This window comes from Acipenser ruthenus, chromosome 2 (assembly GCF_902713425.1).
Source record: "Acipenser ruthenus chromosome 2, fAciRut3.2 maternal haplotype, whole genome shotgun sequence".
Taxonomy (NCBI): domain Eukaryota; kingdom Metazoa; phylum Chordata; class Actinopteri; order Acipenseriformes; family Acipenseridae; genus Acipenser; species Acipenser ruthenus.
Genome location: NC_081190.1, coordinates 10,739,204 through 10,762,824, shown reverse-complemented (window position 1 = coordinate 10,762,824; position 23,621 = coordinate 10,739,204). Strand labels below are relative to the sequence as shown.

Genomic DNA, 23,621 nt, shown 5'->3' with positions numbered 1-23,621 from the left:
TTCTGTGATTGCCAACATCTGAAGTATACCCAACCCTGAAATAATGCAGGTATTTTTTCAATCCATGGTACTGAACTACAATTTTACATATTGACATAAGGAAATTAAAAATAAAAAATAAAAAAAAATCGCCTCGACACTTAAATGACAACACTGCCTTTGCCGACACAGAGAAAGAAAAGTTACCCAGAGCACAGCATATACCGTAGAAGTGAAAAGCAGAGCGAATAACATACTGCCTATTCAGAAACATTGGCACAGATGATCAGAAAGGGTTTCTCTCATAGGAACAGATGATCAGAAAGGGTTTCTCTCTTAGGAACAGATGATCAGAAAGGGCTTCTCTCGTACGAACAGATGATCAGAAAGGGCTTCTTTCGTATTTTCAGCGTTTCCACATGCAGCGCAGTATAGTAAATGAACAGTGTGTCTCGTCTGGGAGTATATTAATGGTGACGCACTTCATTTAGACGGGCTGGATAACTTGCTAAACTGTTCGACACTCGCCTGTTTTTATTTTCACGACGTTCGTCAATGGTTTACCTTCGTCAGAAGGGACAGGAATTCAACTGCTTGTTCAAGTCGAGATTGTAAATGTAATACATGTCGCCAAGGTGGATATTCTGATATGAAAAACCAATGTCCAAATGTAAAGTCTAATTGCTGAAACCTATTGGAGAAACAGGTGTCACGCCAATTTATGCTACCTATCAAATGAGTACTGCGCGTGCCCAGACTATTTTCACCCTGCACTGCGTAAGCAGAGTTTTTCTTTCAAAGACGCGCATCAAAAACTGTTACCTATTTTTTTTTCTTTTTTGGATGAGAAAGTGCGTGTTTTTTAAAGTTACATCTGACTCCACATGTAATAATTCGTTTTATATTAAATACAGACAGCTGGTGTTAACAAACTGTAAAGTGTAGTATAGAGCTAGATACTTTTTTTTTAATAAAAAAGCAAAAGGTAAAAAGGCAACTATGCGCTGACTAATCTGTTTTACATTGAAGCGCAGCGTTTTCATGACACTATATGTAATCCTTAATTACACATTTGTAAAATGTTTTACAAAGGTCGTCTACTTCTTCTTCTGGATATTTCCTGGTGTGAATTTCGATCACGTTATTGATATTCGTTTAAAAATAAGCAATGTTAATTATATTTCATTATTTTAGTTTTGCTATATAATTTGTAGACTATTTTCAAACTCTCTATATAACCACCAAGATGAATTGGATTGTTTTAACTTGACAAAAAAAATAAAATAATAATAATTACTACAGAAGAAATTTTGGTACAGGGAGCAGATTTTGACAAGATAGCAAAATGTAACGCTTATACATGTCATATTTTCCGACCGTTACCAAATTTTGACAAAGTAGCAAAAATTGACGTTACATCGGTTCACGTGTGCAATCCACAGTTAGTGCGATTTTAGCAGGAGAGAACCGTGTTGGAGAGCAGTACACTATCCCAAATGAAATCACTGTATTGATTCGTAAAGAGATTTACATTATAAGCACACGTGGAGCACTATTTTCTTTTCTTTTTTTAGATAATGTTAATGATCTTTGAAATATTGTTAGGAAAGGCGTCTTTTAAATAAGCATTTGACCTGTTGTACCATATATTCATAAACATATTGCAATATTATGTTTATTCATGGTTTTTTTTTTTTTTTTTTTTTTTTTAGATTTGAATTATACTGATTATCACCATGATAAATGGCAAAGTGACGCCAATAATATAATCTTAGATGATTTGCCAGTGGGGACAAGATAGCAGCCTAGCCTGCTGTATGCAGTTCATTCTTTGGGAACAAAGTTTAAAGTAATCTGTATTTGTGTGAATCGTCCATATAGGGCGAGGGATGACAGGAGTGAGACGTACCGCTGCGGGTCACTTAAAGGTGGGTCAGCTGGTCAAAGAGACAGGGTTCAGCTATGAATGAATTCGATGCATTTCTATAATAAGTACATATACTTACTACCATCGCTCTCTTGGATCGACTTGATGATTTCTTCAATCTCCATGGGGTGCCTCAAATCAAAGGCAAGCGTAATTGTGTGGTACCCCTCTGCTTCCAGCACAGCGTAGACCCCCTCGATGGAGAAGAAGCAGTTCCGTTCTTTGTCCTCCTGGTAGATGAGAACAGCCCTCTTCCACGAGAAATGCTTAAACATCGCCCCGAACGCTTCCCCCATCTTCGAGTACGCCGGGGAAACTCGAGTCAGGTGCGTGTATTCGGCTTTCTTCGTGCCAAACCCGGATGCCAAGGCACCTGCAGAAAGTATGGGGATGTTCCAGTAGGACGCCATCCGCACCACTTGGGCTGCAGCGTATTCACAAACCGGACCCAGAACCACGTCGGGTTTCTTCAGGAAGGACCTTTCCACAAAGCTGAAGAGCGCTTGGTTGCCGCAGTTGGAGTTATTATAGTGGACCTTGAAATTGAACCCTGAATTAAGACTCTCGTTGGAGTTGATGCTCTTCAGTGCGTAGTCTATAGCTGGTCGAACCCTGGGGATGCTGAAGATGTACGAGTTTTCCTCTGGCAAAAGGACTAACACGTCGATGTCACTGTCTTCATTACTGAGTGCACTTACCTTTACAGGTAACACAAGCAACCACACGCACGTGCAGCTCAAAAACGCCAGGCATGGCATGTTTGCACCTTTGAATGTATTTTTTTTCCTTCCTTTTTTTATTCTGCGTAAAAAATTAAGAACAGTGAGCAAAGTCGTCTTTTTAAAACTTGTGAGAAGTTTGTTTAGGTTTATTGAGGTAGCGTGCACAGTTGGCTGTGTGATCTATGCAGGGATCCAGTTTTGGGACTGTCTTCAGAAACCTTGCAAACCTGATCTAAAAATCCCTTCTGTTTTCCTTACTAATTCTTGTGTTTCCCTAGTAATTGCTCTTGTTTAAATAAGGTAACAGCTCAACCCGTTACCACACGGGGTGGCTCCGGGGAGGAATTTTTTAAGGATCTTTTTCATTATTATTCCTGCGTCATTCTCGCAGTCCACCTCCTTCTTAAAGTTGCAGTGTACCTTAAAGAAAAATGCACATAAATTCTGCGACCGTTTCATGGTAATTATTATGAATTACAAGTTCAAATTCATTAGAAACAGATTATTACTAAGACATTAAGAATCATTAATATAAAAAAATGAAAACACCTGCTAACATATTGCAAATAATATAGTTGTGCTGTGTAAATAAAGTGATTACTGTAGCCTATATCAAACAGGTTTGAATGTTAAACGCCATTTCACTTGTGTCCTATTATGCGTTATACAATTCATCCGGATTAATATAAAATAAATACATACAAAATACATTATGCATTTAAAATAGACTACACACAACCTGACTATGACGTTTCTTTTGGACTCCATCAAAATCTGATAGATAGATAGAGATATAGATAGATCTATCTATCTATCTATCTATATAGATAGATAGATAGATAGATAGATAGATTGATAGATAGCAGTATGGCGTAGTGGTTAGAGCTCTGGACTCGTGGGTTCAATCCCAGGTGGGGGACACTGCTGCTGTACCCTTGGACAAGGTACTTTACCTAGGTTACTCCAGTAAAAACTCAACTGTATACATGAGTAATTACATACAAAGAATAATGTAACAATTGTAAGTCGCCCTAGATAAGGGCATCTGCTAAGACATGAATAATAATATTAATAGTTAGATTGCTGAATGTTTTGGCTAAGGCATGCATTTAGTGAATTGTTTTGCTTCTCCATTTAATTTTTCTTTCAAAAATCCGAACACAAGCTGCATTATGCAATTTGATACATTTAGACTGTGTTTAACAAAATTAGAGCAAGTTATCATAACAATATAGTTGCAGATTTTTAAAAAAATAATAGGTAGATGCCAGTCGAATGAGGACAATGGCACGCAATGAGTTAAGATGCTTATTAAGGCAAATCACTTGAAATTTACCGCAACACATAATATTAAGGACATTTTTTTTCTCAAAAACTGCAAGTGTCCTCTCAAAATATCTAACTGTGAATTACATTTCTAGACAGTTAAACATTCGTCAATGTATTATGAATATTAACAGGAAAATAGCTCGTGTTCAAGTCTCCATCATTTCATTCTTAGAAACATCATTAGCTACCGGAAATGGTATTTAGGCTCCTCATATTGTTACTTAATACGCATAAACTTATGTCTGCAGTGCGAGGTGTTTGTCATTCGTGTTTTAAATGAACAGAAAGGAAAGTATTTGTACGCCGTGCAATTTCTTAACATGGAAAGGATGTGTATTAGGGTGCATTGTGTGATTCAAAGTGGCAAATATAAGATCGTGTGACCAAGTAATAAAACATAACTATGCTTCCTGTCATTGACATAACAGTTTAAAAAAAATAACTTGTTGAAAACAACGTTCGTTGTAGAATGCTAGGTAGCTGTTTGCTTGGTTTTACTTGTATTGTTTTATGTCAAGCTGTTATCATTCATTTCATGCAAGTTCTAAATGACTTTCTCGTCTACTCGCGAACGTTTCTCTTTAACATGTATGTATTTATGTATGTACTTGTTTATGTATGTATGTATGTATGTATGTATGTATGTATGTATGTATGTATGTCACATGAATCTGTATCTTTTTATGTGTGTTATATGCATCCTTCACGGGGTTACTGTAATAATGTTCATGACATCAACCCAAGTGAAGTTCAACAACTGGAACAAACTGCAGTGATATGACAGCCGCGGTTGAATCCTGTAAACAGAGCTCCCTCTCGTGGCTGCATGGCAGAATTATTTGTCCACAGCAAGTTTATTGTCTTGGCTTTAAGTGGCAGGTTATTAACATTCCTATAATGGATGCTGTTATAAACGAATATAGAATGAGATGTGGTATGCACAAAGATCTGAATTAAATCACAGTTTACAGCACCACTATAGCCATTCTTTATAATATCTATGGCGTGGCCATAATGTTGATTTAATCCAGGCCAAAGATTCATTAAAGCAGCACATTAAAGATGGCATTTGGACCACACACACACACTGACACACACACACTGACACACACACACACACACACACACACACACACACACACACACACACACTGACACACACGCACACACACACACACACTACTGCTGTACAGCCTGCAAAGACATTTGTCATATTGTTTTAATGTACCTGCCAAATAATTCAGCTTGGAAACTAGGAGTGTTGATAGTTTACAGTTTAAACATTAGCCAAGCGCTAAAAACATTTGCTTACACGTGTATTTAAAAAACAAAAAATCTATATGCACTGTATTGCAGCGTGGAGCTACATTCTAGATACACTGTATTGCAGCGTGGAGCTACATTCTAGATACACAGTATTGCAGCGTGGAGCTACATTCTAGATACAAAGTATTGCAGTGCATAAGTAATTTTTCTTACTGGTGGGTACCCAATATGTGGGCAGCAGTGTGGAGTAGCGGTTAGGGCTCTGGACTCTTGACCGGAGGGTCGCTGGTTCAATCCCAGGTGGGGGACACTACTGCTGTACCCTTGAGCAAGGTACTTTACCTAGATTGCTCCAGTAACAACCCAGCTGTATAAATGGGTAATTGTATGTAAAAATAATGTATAAAAAAATAATGTAATTGTATGTAAAAATAATGTGATAACTTGTAACATTTATAAGTCGCCCTGGATAAGGACGTCTGCTAAGAAATAAAATAAATAAATAAATTGCAGTGTGGAGTTACATTCTAGATAAACAGTATTGCAGCGTGGAGCTACATTCTAGATGCGACTTACAATTGTTACAAGATATCACATTATTTTTACATACAATTACATTATTTTTTATACATTATTTTTACATACAATTACCCATTTATACAGTTGGGTTTTTTACGGGAGCAATCTAGGTAAAGTACCTTGCTCCACTACTCCACACTGCTGCCCTAATGTTATGTAAGGGATGTTATGTATGGATGTTATCTGATGTTATGTAAGGGACCCTACGGTTACCTAGGTAGCTGTTTTATTGATACAGACACTGTAAAACCTGACACAGACAACCACCTTGGCTGAAGCTGCTCTCCTATAACATGTAACCATATTTTTATGCATCCTCTACATTGAATTTGGATCATTTTATAGCCTGTTTTTGTTATATGTTAGAAGTCTCCATTAAAGGATTGAAGTGACTCACCGAACTCTCAGTATAAGCACCTATCTTACAGTAGCTTACAGTTTTCTGAACTTGTATCCAACATCATTTATCTGTACAGAAGCCCACTACTCTTGCAATACCCTGACAGCATTGGAAAGCATTAACTAATTAAAGATATTTTATTTTGGACCAAATGTGACACACAGAACTTGACATAATGCATCTGCCGTTGGCACATTTATTGTAATTATATAAATGAGGCAGCCTGGGATTAATTATGTAATTACTTAATTTTGGTCCCTAAGCTAATGATATTGGGCATCTTGTTTCTTCATTTTCGACTGACGTACAGCCATGGGTGGACTCCCTATTGTGGTTAGCTAACTCATATTAGAAAAAAAATGTATAAATACTGGTCAATTATTTAACCACGGAGCTGAACTGAATAGTTTTCATTATGCACTTTTTGAAATGCAAAATTAAAACTATTTGCACATGGGTTTGGTAATAAGGGCTATTAGAAGTGCTATTTCACATTGAGGCTGTAGTGTGTGTTGTGTGTTTTTATCATTCTGGTAACTAACAGGCAGCAGCTTGTGTTTTGTTGTTGTTGTTAATCTAATTAAATGGCATGGTTTATGAGGCCTGCTCTTTTAAATCTATTAAACTGCTAACGTGATTGGAGCCATGTGTCAGATGGAGCTCTTTTTAAATGAATGCTTCTATACTAATGTATTATATTCGGCTCTCAGGTCATGATTTACAGTGGCTACGGATTATAAATCAGCAGCCGCTTGTGTCCTGTATGGAGACTCTTCGCGTGAATGACGTCATTGACCTGCGTTCCCATTTAGAGGTGGGTTTCTTCAGGGAACTTTCTGCTTCCATAAATTCATGTCAGTTTCCCGTAAGTTATTCTGCAAATTAATTAAATGTGATGCCTATAGCATGCCAACCGAATTCATTAACATGGAATTTTAAAGTATATATGTAAACGTAATAAATAACTAGTTGTTTTAAGAAGCCTGTTGGAGATCAGGAGTGTGTTCAATGAGCAGAGTGCCTCAGGGTGTTACGTGGCTTTTCCTATTGAACGATGCGGACGCTGTGAGCACTTCCTAACAGTAGAGTCAAGCTCAGGAGTGTGTTCAATGAGCAGAGTGCCTCAGGGTGTTACGTGGCTTTTCCTATTGAACGATGCGGACGCTGTGAGCGCTTCCTAACAGTAGAGTCAAGCTCAGGAGTGTGTTCAATGAGCAGAGTGCCTCAGGGCGTTACGTGGCTTTTCCTATTGAACGATGCGGACGCTGTGAGCGCTTCCTAACAGTAGAGTCAAGCTCAGGAGTGTGTTCAATGAGCAGAGTGCCTCAGGGTGTTACGTGGCTTTTCCTATTGAACGATGCGGACGCTGTGAGCGCTTCCTAACAGTAGAGTCAAGCTCAGGAGTGTGTTCAATGAGCAGAGTGCCTCAGGGTGTTACGTGGCTTTTCCTATTGAACGATGCGGACGCTGTGAGTGCTTCCTAACAGTAGAGTCAAGCTCAGGAGTGTGTTCAATGAGCAGAGTGCCTCAGGGCATTACGTAGCTTTTCCTATTGAACGATGCGGACGCTGTGAGCGCTTCCTAACAGTAGAGTCAAGCTCAGAGCTGCCTCGCTGGAGGTCCAAAATGGCCAAGCTGCATTATCAATGCAGTGGCTGCAAATGGATCTTTTCAGACATGGATTTGTATGACCAACACATGTGTGATAAGTAATATTTGTGTTGTCATTTTAGCTTTTTAAAACTGATCATGATATTTGTTTTAAAGTAACACTTGTATTAGAAAAGGAAACATGGACTATTTATAACCTGACAAATCTGACTCAAGATGCTAAACCAAAACAAATGTCAGCAACTTTATTACAGAAATACAGTTGTAGTAATTACATTTAAAAAATATATATATAAAAATTGAAAAACTCACTTAAAGCAGCTGTTTTTACACACTTGGCTGCTCTTGTGAAACTGCTCGCTCCTAACAGACTGTTCAGTAACTGCTATCATATGTTACGAGCGCCACAAGAGAGCGCTCTGCTATTGAACGCACCCCAGATTTATCAAAGCCTTATGTTTTGCTCCACTTATTTGCATCGCTTGCAAAACCAGTAACAGACAAGTTCTCCAGCTCAGTTCTTAAATTAAACTTCTGTGTTTGTTTGCTACTCATTTTGGGTGACAGTAACAGATTGTTTTTTTCCCCCAAAGAAAATGCTACAAACAGTAGTAAAACCACAGTCTTTATGATCGCATGCTCTTACCAGCCACAAGGGAGACAATGATGAGATTCTACCGTATAATGCCCTGAGAATACAGCAGAACTGGGTTCAGCTCGTCTCCACCATAAACACGTGTTGGAGAGAATTTACAGAAGATCATTTAAAGCAGGTGAAGGTAACCATGGCTATTCAGACCATTCTATTGCAGGACTCATCATAACCCTTGGATTGGTCAGGTTCAGGGCTAGGCAACCTGGGTTCATCCATTCCATTCCTTTGCTGGTCTTTGTTACAACCAGGTTTTTAGTTACTATATTGACCCTGCTGAAGATAAAGACCTGGTTGGAACAAAGACCAGCAATGGAATTGAATGGGAGAACCCAAGTTGGCTCCTGCTGAATTAGACCAATACCAGCATTAAGAGTTACGAGGGTAGGTTGAGGATAACCTACAAAACAGAAGAGCTAGCTTTCCAAACCCAGTAGAGACGCCAGGACCACAGGACACATTTGGAAGTTGAAATAAATAGAGGGTAGAAGGCGCTGTTCAGCAGGGAACACATGGCTGTTTGGAATGGGGTGCCAAGCTGTGCTGTCGTTGCTGCTTGTTGATTCACTGGGATCCCACTGGAGGATTATTTTGTTCAATTAAACAGCACTTGCATTGAGAAATAGTCGTGTATTTAAATGACTTGCTGAAAAAAATGAAAACGGGGCTCATTTTTGTAGTAAAATGTCTTTGTGAATGTGTCGCACTGTGTTTTGCCATGTTGATAAGCTCAAGATCAGGATGCCACGCACATGAAAACAATGAGCCTCAGATGGAGTAAGCAGCTTTCATTGAGAGGAGTCATTTAGAAATTAAGAAGTGGGCGAGTCACACAGCAGAGAATGTAAACAGGAAAGAGCAGAGGATTAAGATTCCGTGCGTGAACATATCGGCAAAGCTGTCACTTGTTAAAGATGGGAAAAAAAATCCTTCCTGGAACAATAAACAAAACAAAAAAAGCAAATTCCATGCATTCTGCTTGGTATAATCATCGGTGATACACAATGAACAACAGAAACAAAAAGAACAATAACTTACAGTACAATTAACCCCATGTGTGTAATGCACTGGATGGAAGGAGTCTTTTTGTTTTTCATTTACACAATACATTTTCTAAGCAAGTACCCCTGTATTCTTTTCAGGTTCTGTCCCCAGGGCAACCCCACACTTTAACCCTTTCAGTGCTGAATTATTCTTGTTGAGCTGAAGAAGGGACTCCTTTATTGAGTGTATTGGAAACAGAACCATTTGTTTTACATGTATTTATGCACTAGTGTAGCCCACCTGGTAGGACCAAGGCTAGGAATTGTGCTTTATCAGCATTGCTGCATACAATGATCTGATCCACACCGGCCACAGCGAGTTAGAAATGTCAATCTTAACTATGGAACCTCCTCTCATTATAAATTCCTGTCAATCAAGTGGCTGAACTGTCTAGAATGTACATCTCTAATATTGTGCACGTTAGTGCGAGTGTTAAAACCTGACTAAGAGACTAAGGCTGAAACAGTTAGGGGAATTAGAGACATGGGGAAGCAGCGTGGGCTTTTGGGCAGTCTGGGTGGGAGAGAGCTGTGAAACGGAGGTCTGACGCTTTGCTGCCCGCAGGTGATGAAGACAAAGAGGATCTCAAGATGGAAGAAATATTTAGAATTCAAGTTACAGTTTGTTAACTTAATAATGGCCTACCTGTGAATCGGCCCTTCGTCAATTGTACTGTACTGCGCTGCAATCTCAATTGTGAGTAAGTGCTGTGAGCAGGCCCACACCACTCGCTGATACAGTTAGTGACAGAAAACGAAATACATTGTAAACTGCAACACAGACTCTCCATTATCCAGGAGCATCCTATTATTGTGACAATGAGCCCGATGGACTCAACGATGTGAAGCCGCTTTTCACGCCATCATTGAGCGACTGATCAGTGCACCAGTCCTTGCTTTCATTGATCCCCAGAAACTATAAATCCTTCATGTGGATGCCAGCTTGGATGGGTTAGGTGTGGGTCTGTACCAGGAGTTTCCTGAGGGATGCAGACCAGTGGCCTATGCTAGTCATGGCCTTTCACTCACAGAGAAGCGATACAAGCTCTTTTTTGGGGCTCACATGGACTGTGGTCGATAAGTGACATGATTATTTGTATGGAGCAAACTTTGTTGTGAGAACTGACAACACCCCACTCACTGACATTAAGACAACAGCCAGACTGGATGCTACTACCCTAAGACTTTCAGCTTAAGTACTGCCCCGGGCACACAAATATTGATGCTGATGTCCTGTCAAGACGCCCACACTCATGCACAGTGGAAGAGAGTGAGTGGGAGGACGGGCCCTCTCGGAGTGAGAGCTACCAGCCAGTGCTGTGGTGGACTTTTCTCCCTTTGGATCTAGAGGAGCTGCACACCAGTTAGGTGTTTCACCAAATGGGATCTCTCTCCACAGCCCCAGTTCAGTCAAAAGGACATTCACACAGCCCAGAGGAACGATCCCCTCTCCAAATGGGATCTCTCTCCACTGCCCCAGTTCAGTCAAAAGGACATTCACACAGCCCAGAGGAACGATCCCCTCTCCAAATGGGATCTCTCTCCACTGCCCCAGTTCAGTCAAAAGGACATTCACAAAGCCCAGAGGAACGATCCCCTCTCCAAATGGGATCTCTCTCCACTGCCCCAGTTCAGTCAAAAGGACATTCACACAGCCCAGAGGAACGATCCCCTCTCCAAATGGGATCTCTCTCCACTGCCCCAGTTCAGTCAAAAGGACATTCACACAGCCCAGAGGAACGATCCCCTCTCCAAATGGGATCTCTCTCCACTGCCCCAGTTCAGTCAAAAGGACATTCACACAGCCCAGAGGAACGATCCCCTCTCCAAATGGGATCTCTCTCCACTGCCCCAGTTCAGTCAAAAGGACATTCACACAGCCCAGAGGAACAATCCCCTCTCCAAATGGGATCTCTCTCCACTGCCCCAGTTCAGTCAAAAGGACATTCACACAGCCCAGAGGAACGATCCCCTCTCCAAATGGGATCTCTCTACACTGCCCCAGTTCAGTCAAAAGGACATTCACACAGCCCAGAGGAACGATCCCCTCTCCAAATGGGATCTCTCTCCACTGCCCCAGTTCAGTCAAAAGGACATTCACACAGCCCAGAGGAACGATCCCCTCTCCAAAGTTATTGCTGCGGTGGCGGCTGGAAGAAAGCCTGTTCCAGTCAAAGGTGCTCCCTTGGAAGAAGTAATATTGTGGAAGGCGTGGGACTCACTGACTTTGAAGGATGGCATGTTGTATCGCGTCCCGAAGACCAATATGCCTTTTGATCGTCAACAGCTTGTGTTACCTCTAGTGAATATAAACAGCTGGCTATGGAGGTCCCTACATAACAACACTTGGGGAGTGAGCAAATTCAAGATCTTGCCCCTGCCTGATTCTATTGGCCACAGATGGCCGCTAACATTGAGTGCCACTTTAAATCCTGTGTACAGCTGAAAACAATGCCTAAATGGTCCATTGACCAATAGCAGGGCTGAAGCACCACTGGAGCTAGTCTGTATTGATTTGGTGAGCTTGGAAAATGACTCCCGGAACATCAGCAACATTTTATTAGTTATAGACCACCTTACTCGTTACCCGGCTTACACGGCGAAGGATCAATAAGCAACTACTGTAGCAAAAATCTTATGGAAATGATTCTTTGTCCATTATGGCTTGCCTCAGAGGATCCAGCAGGACCAAGGAAGAGATTTTGAGCGCAGACTGCTGAAGGAATTGCTGATTATCGCTGGTATCAGGAAGTCTCAGACAAGTCTTTACGCCTACCTGTGAATCGGCCCTTCAGCAATTCAACTGTACTGCGCTGCAATACCTGTTCCGGTCTGGATCGGATCCCTTGCTGATTGAAGTTGACAGCCTCAACTCCAGAGCGGGGACTGGCTTGTGAGTAGCTGCTGTGAGCAGGCCCCCAACACTTGCTGATATAGTAGTGACAGAAAGCAAAATACATAGTACACCAGAACACAAACTCTGCATTATCTGGTGACGTCGGGACTTTATAGAGTTTACACAGCTCATATTATTTTTTCACTTTCATTGCTTTTCGGAGAGATGTTTTTTCTTTGAGTTAAATAATGTGTTTAAATCAGAGTGTATATGAAGAAAGCAGCACAAACCTGAATTTAATCCATGTTTTGGATGTGATATTACCGAGTTACTGGAGCAACCCAACCACGTTTCTTTTGCCGAATGCAAGTGTGTTTTCAACATCGCCATTGACGCCATTGTTGGGAGGAGAGTAAAAGCCCTTGAAGGTTTGTTATTGCGCTCATTTGTGGTCTTTTGCTGCCATCTAGTGGTCAAAACCAAGAAATGTTCAGGAGAGATTTTATATGATAAACCTCAAGCATTTAATTTGATAAACCTACTATTGAGACTTTAATTTTGTTACCAGCTTCAGTTGTTCTTTATAACTGAGGGGGGAAAAGGAACCTTGTTATTTCTGATAATGTACATGTTTATTTCAAGAAAGAAGACATTCCTTTAAAAGACATTTAATTTTTTAAGTGACCGACATTTATATATATATGAATATAACCTATGTGTTGCATCCCATTGTATTGAGAGAGTTTAGTAATTAAGGGGAAACTTTACTAATTATTATTTTCATGTTTATTATAACCTTTAACCTTTTTTTCTTTTCTCCTGTCTCCCTACAATTGTAAATAGCATTATTATTATTATTATTATTATTATTATTATTATTATTATTATTATTATTATTATTATTATTATTATTATTATCTGCACCGGAAAGTGTTTGTTGACTGGACGCTCCCAAGAGGTTGAAAAAGCATTGTATGTGTGTATCTGAACCACAGTGTACGCTGATAGCATTCTGTAACGTACAATTCCTCGCTGTTTCTTTACCCTAACCTTGCTAGGCAGGTTCAGCGGAGTGGAAGCATTGCTATTTTGTTCTTGTTGTTTGTATGGTTTGGTTCCACAAGGCTATATTCTTAAATCTTATAGGACAGAGGGACATACACCACACTTACCCTGCAGATTAACTATAGTGTTGGGGTGCCCGTGCTGGCGTGATTTCAGATACTGGGGCCTGTTTCACAAAAGAGATTTGCGACGATTCACAATCGCCAGCACCTTGCAAATAAAACATTGTGTTTCATAAAACTTTCACAGGCTGGGACATCGCCGATTTCCACCAGAAACCTGATCCTATTAGAACATATGATGGCTACTAGTCAGAACTACCAGTCAAATCCTCCTGATGCACATACAGACTCAGAATTCATATCAAAACTACCAGTCAAATCCTCCTGATGCACATACAGACTCAGAATTCATATCAAAACTACCAGTCAAATCCTCTTGATGCACATAGAGACTCAGAATTAATATCAAAACTACCAGTCAAGTCCTCTTGATACAAATACAGTCATTCCATACTCTGGGAGTACAAACGGCAGTTTCATTTGGGCAAAATGTGATATTTGCTTTGCCAGCAGAGATATTGGGAGACAGTGTGTAAGATAATAATAATACTAATGATAATAATAATAATAATAATAATAATAATAATAATAATAATAATAATAATAATGCATTTTATTAAAAAGTTGTGTAACTTAACTATTTTCATTATTGCTTACACAGATGGATAACAGAAGACGTGTTTCTTACGCTGGGTTAAAGGCAGCAGGAAGAACTTCTGTCTGCTTTTCTTTTTTTTTCTTTTTTTGCTCTCAATACCAGCAACAGCTACTTAACCAATTATATTTAGACCATTTTTACACAAGCAACGACTTGTGCAGTGCTTTATGAAACGCACGCAACAACGTCCTCACAACCACGTCACAACCACATCACAACCACATCGCAACCTTATCACAATCACATCACAATCTCATCGCAACCACATCACAACCACATCACAGCCACATCACAACTACATCACAACCACATCACAACCACATCGCAACCTCATCGCAACCTTATCACAACCACATCACAATCTCATCGCAACCTCATCACAACCACATCACAACCACATCGCAACCACATCACAACCACATCACAATCTCATCACACATCACAACCACATCGCAACCACATCGGAACCACATCGCAACCTCATCACAACCACATCACAACCACATCACAACCACATCACAACCACATCACAACCTCATCACAACCACGTCACAACCACATCACAACCACATCGCAACCTTATCACAATCACATCACAATCTCATCGCAATCTCATCGCAACCACATCACAACCACATCACAGCCACATCACAACCACATCACAACCACATCGCAACCTCATCGCAACCTTATCACAACCACATCACAATCTCATCGCAACCTCATCACAACCACATCACAACCACATCGCAACCACATCACAACCACATCACAATCTCATCACACATCACAACCACATCGCAACCACATCGGAACCACATCGCAACCTCATCACAACCACATCACAACCACATCACAACCACATCACAACCTCATCACAACCACATCACAACCACATCACAACCACATCACAACCTCATCACAACCACATCACAACCTCATCACAACCACATCGCAACCTCATCACAACCACATCGCAACCACATTGCAACCTCATCACAACCACATCGCAACCTCATCACAACCACATCACAATCTCATCACAACCTCATCACAACCACATCACAACCTCATCACAACCACATCGCAACCTCATCACAACCACATCGCAACCACATTGCAACCTCATCACAACCACATCACAACCTCATGACAACCTCATCGCAACCACATCGCAACCTCATCACAACCACATCACAACCACATCACAACCTCATCACAACCACATCGCAACCTCATCACAACCACATCGCAACCACATTGCAACCTCATCACAACCACATCAACCACATCACAACCACATCACAACCACATCACAACCTCATCACAACCACATCACAACCACATCACAACCTCATCACAACCACATCACAACCACATCGCAACCACATTGCAACCTCATCACAACCACATCGCAACCACATTGCAACCTCATCACAACCACATCACAACCACATCGCAACCTCATCACAACCACATCACAATCTCATCACACATCACAACCACATCGCAACCACATCAGAACCACATCGCAACCTCATCACAACCACATCACAACCACATCACAACCTCATCACAACCACATCACAACCTCATGACAACCTCATCGCAACCACATCGCAACCACATCGCAACCATATCACAACCATATCACAACCACATCACAACCACATCACAACCTCATCACAACCACATCACAACCTCATCACAACCTCATCACAACCACATCACAACCTCATCACAACCACATCGCAACCACATCGCAACCTCATCACAACCTCATCACAACCTCATCACAACCACATCACAACCTCATCACAACCTCATCACAACCACATCACAACCACATCACAACCTCATCACAACCACATCACAACCTCATCACAACCACATCGCAACCTCATCACAACCACATCACAACCTCATCACAACCACATCGCAACCACATCGCAACCACATCACAACCTGTAGTCTGCTTCTCAATAGCCTGCTTCTCATTGTATTCCTTGTTCACTTTCAGCTCTGCACTGCACTTGCACAGGAACCCTATTTTAAGCTGATGTTGTCCAGGACAATGCTGAATTATTCTCAGACATGCACGTGTTACTGCTATCTGACACACAAGGCCTCGGCAGTAAATAACTGACACTGCTGTTGCCAGATACCAGATTGTCTTTATCTTTTCTGAACATCCTGTCTCAGTTTGCAAGGCCAGTCTTTGTGCACCTGGACATTTCCATATCGCCCATTAAGTGCCATTGTCCTCATATTTTTGTAATTTTTTGGAACATTTGTATCTTTAACCATATTGTTCTGATAACTTAGTCTAATTTTGTTACCCGCAAAAGTTATGTCTAAATGTAATGTATCAAATGATATTAATCCAGCTTGTGTTGTGATATTTTAAAAGTAAAATTAATTTGGTACTTAATGGGTTAATGTTGCTGGTGTTTTCACCCAGGGGTGATTTACTGACCACCTTCTTACTGAAAACAAAACAAACTAAATGTTTATAGAGAGAGATCTGCAAACGCAGCTTCATAAATGTTAGGGTGACGGTATTAATATGCTTAGATCCATTAAAATAAACCCCATCCAGTGTTGAGGAGTGTCTTTCACTTAATTTTGGCTTGTTGGGGTCCTTTTCAATGGAAACCTCTGCTGTACACAGGCTTTGTGCCAGTGTTTTAAATACATTAACACACATACTGTACATACAACACTGTACAGTGTGTGTTCCTGTCTGCCATCACTATCTACTGAAACCTGAAACGATAAGTTCTGTAATAGCGATTCCTTCTGTGAGATCTTGATGAATCATAGACAGACAGATAGATAGATAGACAGATAGATAGATTGATAGATCTATTGTTTATATATACAGTGCCTTGCAAGAGTATTCAGACCCCTGACCAATTCTCTCATATTACTGAATTACAAATGGTACATTGAAATTTTGTTCTGTTTGATATTTTATTTTAAAACACTGAAACTCAAAATCAATTATTGTAAGGTGACATTGGTTTTATGTTTGGAAATATTTTTAAGAAAAATAAAAAACTGAAATATCTTGCTTGCATAAGTATTCAACCTCCACACAATAATATTTGGTAGAGCCACCTTTCGCTGCAATAACAGCTTTAAGTCTTTTGGGGTAAGTATGTACCAGCTTTGCACACAGTGTCGGAGTGATTTTGGCCCATTCTTGGCAGATTTGCTCCAGGTTGTTCAGGCTGGTTGGACGAAGCTTTTGGACCGCATTTTTCAAATAGTGCCACAGATTCTCAATGGGATTGAGATCAGGACTTTGACTGGGCCACTGTAGGACATTCACCTTTTTGTTCTTGAGCCACTCCAATGTTGCTTTGGCCTTGTGCTTGGGATCATTGTCCTGTTGAATGGTGAATTTCCTCCCAAGCTTCAGTTTTTTAGCAGACTGAAGCAGGTTCTCTTGCAGTATTTCCCTGTATTTTGCTCCATCCATTCTTCAATTTTAACAAGATGCCCAGTCCCTGCTGATGAGAAGCATCCCCACAGCTTGATGCTGCCACCACCATACTTCACTGTAGGGATGGTGTGTCTTGAGGCACACATAGCGCTTTGAGTTTTGGCCAAAAACCTTTATCTTGGTCTCATCTGACCACAAAACCTTTTCCCACATCGCAGCTGGGTCACACTCATGCTTTCTGGCAAACTCCAGACGTGCTTTCAGATGGTACTTTTTGAGTAACAGCTTCTTTCTTGCCACCCTCCCATACAGGCCAGTGTTATGCAGAGCTCTTGATATGGTTGACTGGTGCACCATTACTCCACTCCCAGCCACTGAACTCTGTAGCTCCTTCAAAGTGATTGTTGGCCTCTCTGTGGCTTCTCTCACAAGTCTCCTTCTTGTTTGAGCGCTGAGTTTTGAGGGACGGCCTTTTCTTGGCAGTGCCTGGGTGGTATGATGCAGCTTCCACTTCCTGATTATTGATCCAACTGTGCTCACTGGGATATCCAAACACTTGGATATTATTTTGTACCCTTTCCCTAATCTATGCATTTGTATTACTTTATCTCTAACTTCTGTAGAATGCTCTTTGGTCTTCATTTTCTTTCAGATTCACAGCCTGACCAATGATCCTTCAACAGTGGGGTTTTTTATCCAGAAAATGTGACAGCAACTTTAATGTTTCACAGGTGGAGGCCAAAGGTAAGGTAATTGTGTCCTCGTTAGGGCAATTTCTTTCATCAGTGTAAACTGGGAGCTTCCACAGCACAAGGGTTGAATACTTATGCAAGCAAGATATTTCAGTTTTTTAAATTTCAATGTACCATTTGTAATTCAGTAATATGAGAGAATTGGTCAGGGGTCTGAATACTTTTGCAAGGCACTGTATATATATATATATATATATATATATATATATATATATATATATATATATATATATATATATAAACAATAGATCTATCAATCTATCTATCTGTCTATCTATCTATCTGTCTGTCTATGATTCATCAAGATCTCACAGAAGGAATCACTATTACAGAACTTATCATTTCAGGTTTCAGTAATATGAGAGAATTGGTCAGGGGTCTGAATACTTTTGCAAGGCACTGTATATGAAAACAAACATGGCATTGCTACTATCATGCTGTGTTGTGCCTGGTTCATCATTGCTGCCAGAGTCATTAACTGCGTTTCCAATGACCATGTTGGTAAGTCACTGATGCATTGTGTTTTGCTGCAGCTAAATGTTGTTCATTCTGTCGTATGCATTGATTCAGTACAAGGCGACACGGTTTAAGGTCTCACTGGGTTAATCTTGAAGCGGTGCCCTGTGCTGTTGTTGGCACGAGGTTGACTTTTCCATCTGGATTGAAATCAATATCACTTCATCTATAACTTAGTAAGCACTGCCTTGCAGACAGATGAGCCGTCCACAGGATCAAACCTAGAAAAGTTTATTAAAGGATGATCCTGTCTGCATCTGTAAAAAGAGGCCAGGTACTTGTAATTGATAGAACTGAAAAGATTCTAATGTGCATGACAGGCCATGTTTTGTTTTCTTCAATTAATGTTGAGTCATTCAGGGTCATTCACGCCAAAGACAGCTCACAGCACCTTAACACCGACTGTATCACATCCAATACCAGTGTACAATCAGAAGAGTAATGATGCCAATAAGAATCATTATCCAATACCAGCGTACAATCAGAAGAGTAATGATGCCAATAAGAATCATTATCCAATACCAGCGTACAATCAGAAGAGTAATGATGCCAATAAGAATCATTATCCAATACCAGCATACAATCAGAAGAGTAATGATGCCTATAAGAATCATTATCCAATACCAGTGTACAATCAGAAGAGTAATGATGCCAATAAGAATCATTATCCAATTCCAGCGTACAATCAGAAGAGTAATGATGCCAATAAGAATCATTATCCAATACCAGTGTACAATCAGAAGAGTAATGATGCCAATAAGAATCATTATCCAATACCAGCGTACAATCAGAAGAGTAATGATGCCAATAAGAATCATTATCCAATACCAGTGTACAATCAGAAGAGTAATGATGCCAATAAGAATCATTATCCAATACCAGCGTACAATCAGAAGAGTAATGATGGCAATAAGAATAATAGTTCAGGTAACCATTAAGTCCTATTGTGGAGTGCCTGATTTATTTATTTATTTATTTTTGGTTGACTTATTAATTTTAATCTTGACCGCTTTGACTGTGCAATATTTGAAAGAAGACCATCACAACGAGGGCCTTTTAGGGGCTGGGGTTTGATCAGACGGCCCGCATAGCAAGTCAGCTGGCCACATTTATTATCATTTTTTGGTTTGTTTGTTTCCGGGATCACTCTGCACTGGTACTGGATGAAAGGTGCAGTTCAGTGCTGTACAGTAACATGGTATGCAGCGGCCACATCGCCAGTGTCCACCAGAGGGCAGTATTGCTATTGGAACTGACACCTGGATCAGGTATATGTTTCTGTGAGCTGGATTATTGTAACTGTGTGTGCTATGATATTAATGTGGCTCAGAAATTGACAACTTCACACAGAATAAAGATTAACAGTACTGACATCCCATTCACTAGCAGTACACCTGCAGAATTTACATACAAACAGGAGAAATAACAAACATGCATGTAGGGGCGTCCAAATATTCGGGGGAACCACTATTTCTTTACACCAGCACTTAGGACTCCAGTTAAAGGCAGGACCACTGAATATTGAAGCAACAGAACCCAGAGTCATTCAGAGTGAGTACAAACACAGTGCCTAGGAAAGGGAATGTAAAAACACAATTCAAATCAATGTGAAGCCACCTACTCTTTAACCCTTTCAGTCCTGGCAGTACCTCAAGGTCCCGCCTCATCTTAGTGCTGTATGTTAACACATGCCATCGGAAATCAGGTTGGAACCTCACGGGACTCCTAGGTCCCAATCTGAGCTCGTGTATAAGGTACATGTTAAAAAAAAATGTAGCAGTCAGTTCTTGTGAGTTCTCAATAAAGAACTAAAATAAACTAAATTGAGTCCAAAACCATTCAGGGCTGAAAGGGTTAAGGGAGAATGCTCTGATGAGATTGATATAAACTGACACATTCAACTTCCTCCTCTTTTTCAGGTGGCCTATGCAGTAGCAGCAGCTTTACATCTTGTTCCCGTTTTGTGGTGGATGATCAATATCCCTGGTCGTTATGGATATTGTCATTCTCCACATTTTCCCGAAGCAGATATTGACAGGCTCTCAGGAATCTCCCTTTTCTCTTAGCCTGATCAATCGGGCGACCCGAGGGGGTTTAGAAATAAATAAAAATGCATTCAGAGTCAGAGGTCAAAGACTGCAGCCAAATCATTTTTTATTGTATTTTGGTTTTAGTAATTAAGCTTCCTGGGAATTACCAGTACATTAATATTCAGTTTATGAGTTGACTTTCTTTTCTAGTCTGTTATTAGAGTCCTGTTTCGTATAAGATTGCAGGTGAGCATTGGACACTGTCTCTTTAAGGCTTCTGCACTGGCGCTCTTTTTAGTGTTTTATGATGCCTCAGTGAAATGACATTCAGAGTTGTACTGGTGCCAGTCAATCAGATGAATCAGCAAAGACCAGTCCGTCACAGCAGCTGCACCTTGTCTCTCACTGGTACATATTAGTCTAATTCAATTCCTTTTACATCATTGTTCGATGTAGCATATAGTCTAAACAAGGTCAATTCAAGCAGGTGCAGGCTGTGTGTTTATCAGGCTCACAGAGTGAGACTGGTGAGAGTCACACAGAGGCAAGCAGGGTTATAATAAAGGAGAGGACACTGGTGAGAGACACACAGAGGCAAGCAGGGTTACAATAAAGGAGTGGACACTGGTGAGAGTCACACAGAGGCAAGCAGGGTTACAATAAAGGAGTGGACACTGGTGAGAGTCACACAGGCAAGCAGGGTTACAATAAAGGAGTGGACACTGGTGAGAGTCACACAGGCAAGCAGGGTTACAATAAAGGAGAGGACACTGGTGAGAGTCACACAGGCAAGCAGGGTTACAATAAAGGAGAGGACACTGGTGAGAGACACAGGCAAGCAGGGTTACAATAAAGGAGAGGACACTGGTGAGAGTCACACAGAGGCAAGCAGGGTTACAATAAAGGAGAGGACACTGGTGAGAGTCACATAGAGGCAAGCAGGGTTACAATAAAGGAGAGGACACTGGTGAGAGTCACACAGAGGCAAGCAGGGTTACAATAAAGGAGAGGACACTGGTGAGAGACACACAGGCAAGCAGGGTTACAATAAAGGAGAGGACAATGGTGAGAGTCACACAGGCAAGCAGGGTTACAATAAAGGAGAGGACACTGGTGAGAGACACACAGGCAAGCAGGGTTACAATAAAGGAGAGGACACTGGTGAGAGTCACACAGGCAAGCAGGGTTACAATAAAGGAGTGGACACTGGTGAGAGACACACAGGCAAGCAGGGTTACAATAAAGGAGAGGACACTGGTGAGAGTCACACAGAGGCAAGCAGGGTTACAATAAAGGAGAGGACACTGGTGAGTCACAGGCAAGCAGGGTTACAATAAAGGAGAGGACACTGGTGAGAGTCACACAGGCAAGCAGGGTTACAATAAAGGAGAGGACACTGGTGAGAGTCACACAGGCAAGCAGGGTTACAATAAAGGAGAGGACACTGGTGAGAGACACACAGGCAAGCAGGGTTACAATAAAGGAGAGGACACTGGTGAGAGTCACACAGAGGCAAGCAGGGTTACAATAAAGGAGAGGACACTGGTGAGAGACACACAGGCAAGCAGGGTTACAATAAAGGAGAGGACACTGGTGAGAGTCACACAGAGGCAAGCAGGGTTACAATAAAGGAGTGGACACTGGTGAGAGACACACAGGCAAGCAGGGTTACAATAAAGGAGAGGACACTGGTGAGAGTCACACAGGCAAGCAGGGTTGCAATAAAGAGCACTGGAGTTCTCAGAGTGGAGAACTGAAGGTCAGTGGGTGTCCTCTGATCCCAGTACCAGTGGCGCTCCAGCCCTGCAGGTGCTGGCTGGGTTGTAGTCTTGTAATTGCATTCCCATCTCACCAGGTCCCAGCTCGGGATGTAACCCTGGAGAGCCGCCCTATACCGTGATGACAGGACCTCTTCCCAGAGCACTGCTTTAGAGCACCCCTCCAATCCTCTCAGCTTTCTTCCTTGTATTCACACCAACACCAATCACTCTCAATCCAGTAGGCCAGAGCTGTTCATTTGACTTGTTTGCTATTAGTGGTCAATACCGCTCGACCTTATTAACGGCTAATAATGAAGTGCAGACGGATTAGCTGCAGGCTTGTTCATTACAGCTCCGAATGACAAACACACAACACGGTTCTCAGATAGAACAGAATATTGATCTGCTCTGTCTTTGATATTCCCTCGTTGACCAGTTTAAACTGGGACTGCCTGTTTATATTATCCTCCTGTTTTCCAATCTGCTCTGTCCAAATCAGGGATAAAGTCTACATTGAAGGGGGATGGAATACACTCCTAACATAGGGCGTGTTTACACTGGGAATACAAACTGCTCACTAATCACAAGTGAAACACGATTAATCACAAATGAAATGAGTTTTTAATGCAAACAACTACTGTAATCCTGAAAACTGCATGTGTTCCTGAGGCAGCAAGGTGTATAAAAAGGGTAATCGCGGGTGTTGGTGAGGATGGTGAAGGTACGGTGCTGTACTGTGCTGTGCTGTGCTTGATGGTTGTTTTGTATTATTAAAAGTGCACATTATCACTTTAAACTGCATTTTTCTGGTCTCTGTGTCTCATTACTAACGCTACCCTGTCACAGTTCTGAACACATCAGGAAGAGTAAATCTCAAACGCAGCATAAAGTAGGCGCAGGGCAACTTGCTCTCGATCACAGAGATCAGTTAGAGCTTTCATTGTGACAAAACAATAAAAATGCTGTCACAGCTTTCATATATGCTG

At 41.1% G+C, this 23,621-nt stretch overlaps 2 protein-coding genes across 6 annotated transcripts in view; one reads left to right on the top strand and one right to left on the bottom strand.

Moving 5' to 3' along the window:
• The window catches only part of LOC117404113 (atrial natriuretic peptide receptor 3-like), a 38,305-nt gene extending 25,554 nt beyond the window's left edge, over nt 1-12,751 (bottom strand). For 3 of the 5 annotated variants that reach the window (XM_058989185.1, XM_058989187.1, XM_058989203.1), the window contains exon 1: nt 1,986-2,959. In XM_058989185.1, the coding sequence (XP_058845168.1) occupies nt 1,986-2,664 (679 nt within the window). In that variant the 5' untranslated portion in view covers nt 2,665-2,959. Of the gene's footprint in view, nt 1-1,985; nt 2,960-12,634 lie in introns of those variants that run through there. The other 2 variants (XM_058989209.1, XM_058989193.1) reach the window with 2 other exon arrangements.
• Nucleotides 12,636-16,934, top strand: LOC131697801 (histidine-rich glycoprotein-like). Its single transcript, XM_058989219.1, has 2 exons — nt 12,636-12,772; nt 14,133-16,934. The coding sequence occupies exon 2, from the start codon at nt 14,297-14,299 to the stop codon at nt 15,725-15,727; it is 1,431 nt and encodes a 476-aa protein (XP_058845202.1). The 5' UTR covers nt 12,636-12,772; nt 14,133-14,296; the 3' UTR covers nt 15,728-16,934.
• The last annotated feature ends 6,687 nt before the right edge of the window (nt 16,935-23,621 follow it).

Excerpts from the sequence above, each read along its gene's own strand:
- LOC131697801 (XM_058989219.1), top strand. The coding sequence starts at position 14,297 with ATGAAACGCACGCAACAACGTCCTCACAACCACGTCACAACCACATCA.